Source organism: Trichoderma gamsii, assembly GCF_001481775.2.
Source record: "Trichoderma gamsii strain T6085 chromosome Unknown Scaffold_31.2, whole genome shotgun sequence".
Classification (NCBI taxonomy): Eukaryota; Fungi; Ascomycota; class Sordariomycetes; order Hypocreales; family Hypocreaceae; genus Trichoderma; species Trichoderma gamsii.
Genome location: NW_020171368.1, coordinates 368,515 through 373,844, shown reverse-complemented (window position 1 = coordinate 373,844; position 5,330 = coordinate 368,515). Strand labels below are relative to the sequence as shown.

General features: G+C 51.8%; 1 protein-coding gene across 1 annotated transcript; it reads right to left on the bottom strand.

Moving 5' to 3' along the window:
* Positions 1 to 4,272: 4,272 nt before the first annotated feature.
* Positions 4,273 to 4,596, bottom strand: TGAM01_v207995 (hypothetical protein; the record flags this gene model as incomplete). Its single annotated transcript, XM_018805728.1, has 2 exons — positions 4,273 to 4,382; positions 4,446 to 4,596. 2 exons carry the CDS (start codon positions 4,594 to 4,596, stop codon positions 4,273 to 4,275), a joined length of 261 nt encoding a protein of 86 aa, XP_018661151.1.
* Positions 4,597 to 5,330: the final 734 nt, after the last annotated feature.

The following is a 5,330-nucleotide window of genomic DNA, read 5'->3' as shown; positions in this document are numbered from 1 at the left end:
TGCTGCATGGATGAACGGGGGGAGCCAAGCCAAGTTCATCAAATGAACCCATACTTGCATATACTTGTATACCTGAGAGCCAATCGCCGGCTGTGAAACTGGCCTGGCTGACGACCGGAGTCGCCCTCTGCAGGTACTAAAGCACGAAACTCACTTTTCCAAGCAGGGCATTTGGCCTTGTATAGGTTCCTAATCATGGTGACGTGGGGCCAAAGGAACGACTGAATAACTTTGAAAGGGGAGAAGAAAGATATTTTTGGTTCTGCTTGCTTGCCTCTCCAGGGTCCTTTTGCTGTCAGCGGCATCGGGGGGGGGGGGGATCATGGTGTTGAACCGTATTTGCGCCCATCGATCTTTGCCCGCTTCAACCTTCGCTTCACCCTGCTCTGCTACTAATCAGTGCGCTTCTTGGCATTCAATTTGAATGGGATTTCCTAGGATCATGTTTAGTGCGCCGCGTATTGTTCGTTTATGTGATTCCCATGGAGGCAGCCAAAAGGTCGTGTTCCTTCGTATGTCGCCAAGCCTGCACGTTCAGTAATACCGTATTCCTACCTGTACCTACAGGTATGTGCGTAAGCCTGCAATGCGCTGCACAAGGACAAACTGGCAAGGGGGGACATCTTCAATCCATCGGCGAGCAAGCAGCCAAGTCAGCGATGAATCAGACCGCCTTGCGGGGGAGCAGATGAGATTGCAAGGGGATGAGTCATCCGCCTTCTTGGGGCTTTTTCGAGGTTTGAATGTCAGAATCGGCGCAATGTTTCAATTCCAGTTGTGCAGCAGGCTGCTGTTTGCAGCTCGCAGTCCCGCTAGGTAAATACTCGAGGCGTATTCATGCAACTAAGCATGACTTTTTCCGTTTCGATGCCCTACTGTTTCAAGCCTAGCGCCATCGAAGCCAATCTGAAACACGCTGGGCGTCGCCCTGGGTCCATTTTTCATTGTCCAGATTCCAATGGCTGGATGGATGCGCATTTTGCCTCGAAACACCGCACCTAAAAGAGAATGCGAGGTATAAAGACGACCAATAACAGAGGGTCTGTATACATATTCCTATTCTCCGAAAGTGAGAGATTAAAAAAAAAATTAATGAAAAACATACGAGAGAAGGCTTCAGCTGGGCCACAAAACGGAGCCTGGTAGGTACATTAGCCATCGATTCGCTGCCTCAGCTTAATTGCACAAGTACAGATGTAAGAAAAAAGAATAGGAGAGAGGGGGCAGCTACTGGCCGACTACCACTTATTACCATTCCATCAATATCCCCTTTCATTTGTATTCTGTGGGCTCTTCTTCTTTTTCCTTTTCCTTCTGGAACTTTGTTTGTTTCCTTCTAGCGTTTTGTTTCTTTCATGCAGGAGTTAAATCTCTCTTTTTTTCTCGTTCCCCGATAACCGATTGTGGATTGATGGGGGGGCCACGATATGGGTGCCCGACGTTAGTACGAAGCAGACAGGTTTGGGATTGAAGAGGGCGTATGGATCTTTCTGCCGTATTTCCATAATTCTCTTTCTTCTTCTAGCAGTCTCCAGAAAAAAAAAATGGTGAGAACACGCAAAACTCCGGATCATCGGACGGTTGTCCGACCCGAAGATTCTCACATGAGAACTGCTGCGCGTCAGCCCTCCAAGGGGGGCCCTCTTTCAGCTTTAAAATTCCAATCTGTGATCCACTGTCCCTGTAACAGAAATCTCATGCTCTCTTACTGTAACTTACATACGATAGGTACGATGCTAATTGTTGCTAGTTATCTTAGCACCAGTAAGCTCTCTCTTGTGTTTATTGTGGCTTGCACCTCGGCGGACTGTCTAGTCTCCGTTGGCCGAGCCTTTCTTTCAATTTTTGTTACTCATTCTTTGGCTATTTATTGTAAGTGCGAAAAAAAACGCGCGGCTTTGGGCATAAATCTTCTCCATTACAGTTTGGAACTATGCAGCGCCATTCCCTAGCATGGTGGCTTATTGCGGCGCATTTACAGCGTTCGAGACAACATTGGGCAGCGTTTCTGTGTGCACGGAGCACGTTGGGATGAGTCTATGGTTACCTGGTAGGCATTCAGCTGGCTTTAGGCAGCTCTTCACTTTGATTCACACCTTCGGTCTGGGATGTCCCCGGTTGGCTTTGGGCTGGGCTGTCGAGGCTGGCTAACAACATGAGCCGTGGGACGAGCTTCTTCAGCTTTCGCTGGCATGTTTCTCGTCGTCGTCGTAAGCTTTTGAGCGTTTCAACTTGAGTCCTTTTGGGCACCATGAATGAAATGCACGTTCCCCCCCTTACGTGTAATTAGAAACGTGCACGGCAACCACAGATGCTGCATAACACTTGGCATTCCTAGTTGGTTTGGCCGGCGTCACGGCTCGTTGCATGTGTTGTTGTTGTTGTCTCTTGTGTGTTGTTGCTGTTTCTTTTTTTGGTACCACTGCCTCTCTCGGAGCAAGCTTGGTCTTTTTTTCTCGCGGCCACGCATGCACGGCGGACCGCCATTTGTGGTGTGAGTGAGTGCATGTGTACAGCCACCAATAACCAAGGCAGCCGCATATTGATTTTGCGCTGCTCGTCTGCACGCTACCAAAGACAGAGTCTCGGACCGGACGGCCCATAAACAGCTTGCGCTCGAACGATGCCAAGAACGGAACGGCTTGGGGGGCCGGCTGCGAGACAGCAGCTTACGGTAGGTAGCTGAGAGACCCTCAAGACATGCACAACGTCGAAACCTCGTCGGAGCTGTCACGGCCATCGGCGTTTGCGTGTGCAAGGCTTGCGGCTGCTGTCGAATCCTCCCGGCGCTCGCCTGGCCAACCAGCGCAAGATCGGCTGATAAGCTTCGTTGGGCTCCTGCGGCTAAGGCCAGTGAGGCGAAGGACGGTGACGGTTACGCTGCAATGGCGGGTTGCTAATTATTGATTGCTTTCCTGTTTTCTTTGGTCCATGATGCTGTCTTTGACAAACATGCCCCTGCAAAGATCCACTATGAGAATAGAAAGAAAGAAAAAGTTTTCATCAATGTGAATGAATGAATCCACAAGTCATTGAGCCCGAAGCCTACAACGTGCCCTTTGATGTGTTCCAGATTAATATCGGATGGGCTTCCTTTTGCTTGTTACTCATATCTATAAACCGTCGGGCACACAAGAAGAAAAAAAACTTCATAGTGGACCAAGCTTCAATCTGGTTCGAAAATGCCAGACAGGCCGGGTTCCAGCGCCCACGCACGCCCCTTCGATGGGAAAAAAAAAAAGTGGCCTTTTGAGCTTAGCACAACGCCCTGAAAGCTCTGGGATTTTTTATTTTTTTTGGTCCTCAGCGCCAAAGAGGACCTCGTATCTTGCATATGCACATAAACGCTCTGAAATGCATACGCCCTGCTCCCCTGCCCGTTTTGCCGGCTATGCTGAGCTGCGCACGCCCCCTGTCCCCTGGCCGGGCTGGCTAAGCCTTCTTGCTTTGCACTTATCCCGTATTCCAGCTGAACACCCCCCTATCTTCATACGCTGCGTACAGCCCGGGAACCTTGTTGTTGCTGTCGCCCAGCTGGAAACGCTCGGGCAAAGCGTCCATGTCCAGGGCATGGTTTGATGAGTGTTGAGTGTTGAGGGCTGAGGGCTGAAGACTGTCATGGACTCGGGCGTGGTGAAAACAAGTTACTTGCTCGGAATTGCCTGCAGGCCGGGCTCGCAACAGAAAGTCACATTGACGTCTGGTCTTGTTTGCACCTTGAATAGCGCGGCTCTGAAACGAACGGCACACAAGGCACATGCCGAATCCACACGCCCGCAGCACCCGCCTGCTCTGCTGCGTCCTGCTGTCTGTCGCTTCTCCGGCGCCCGAGCACTCGCGGCCTCAGCCGATCCCTTGTCATCCATCCTGGCCGACCACTCCATCGTCGATCGCCCACTGCCCTGCCGTGGATCCTCTCTGTTGCCTTGCTGGAACCCTTTTTTGCTCGGCGCACGCCCTCTATCGTGGCCCTACCGCTCTGCGCACCCCTTTACTTCTTTAACCAAGGCCCGTCCTCCCTCTGGATCACATCTTAGTACAAGTATCAACCGTTTGCATCCAAACCTTCTTTTCCTCTTCCCACTTCTCTCCTGCTAGAACACTACAACACTACAACGCTGCAACACCATCGACAAGACCAAACATCACCGGAATTGACCAAGATTCTGCACTCTTGTTGGCTCGCATCCTCCACGACAGCATCAGCTTACCGCCTGCCGCTTTGCATATTCACAGCCCTGGCCTCGAGTCACGTCACCTGCAAGCTGCAGTTTAAGCCACCCCGCCGACTCCTCCGGCTCGCCAGACGACACGGGACACAAGATACAAATAACCAACGACTCCCTTCCTCGGATCGACGTTTGCAGCATATCCAGCCTGCCCTGAACTGAACCGTCCATCCAAGCTAAAGCCTCTTTTCTTTTCACACTACACTGCACACTCACAGAAGATGCCCGCTGCTGCAGTCATCTCTTCCTCATCAGTCAGAATGGACTCTTCTCCTCGACCAAGCGCCTCCGTGCTGGTGCTGCGCTGCATGCGGTGCGCTCGATCTGCCGAGACGACAACGACCGACGACGCCAGCACAGCCGGCATGGTGCGCATCTCTCACAACCTCTACTACTGCGAGCGCTGCGCCAAGCTCGTGGGATACAAATAAACGGCCAGACAGAGACAAATCTCCCTCTCACCACCTCTCTCCACACACAACACACCGCGCAGCCAACAGTTCATCTAATACGCCGCTGCAACACACCTCTTCCCGCTGTACTTTAACCCCTTCCAATTTGAGCAAAGCGAGCATATACGGCATATTATAGACGGAAATCATCACCTTTTTTTTGGGGGACCATAGAAACGACATCGGACACATCACATGCAGCCTTTTACAACGGCCATTCTTCGCAGCCGCGCGAACTCATTCTAGCCGCTGCACACACTCTTCCCACGAATCCAATCTGAAAATATTACCTGTCAAAGTCGAGCTCTCACTTGCATCTCTGGGGGGGCAATTGCGGGATGAGGTCAGACGGACGCCCTTTTGCATCGGCCATCTCTCTGGCAACCTGTCAACAGACCTGTCAACAGCCTTGCAGAAGCATCCGGATCTATCCCGACTATCAAAAGCCTTGACCACTCCAAGCGGCCGCTGCCTGGGACATCCCGTGGAATCAGTGCTTAGCTGATGCTAAGATCATCACCATCGCACCCATGTCTCCCGCGGCAACCAACCCCGCGAGCCCAGATAATGGGATTCGTCACCCGCTGCGCCGGCTCAAACTGTCAGCACTCTATGCGGCATAGCCTGATGCGCGCTTCCCGGGAATGCA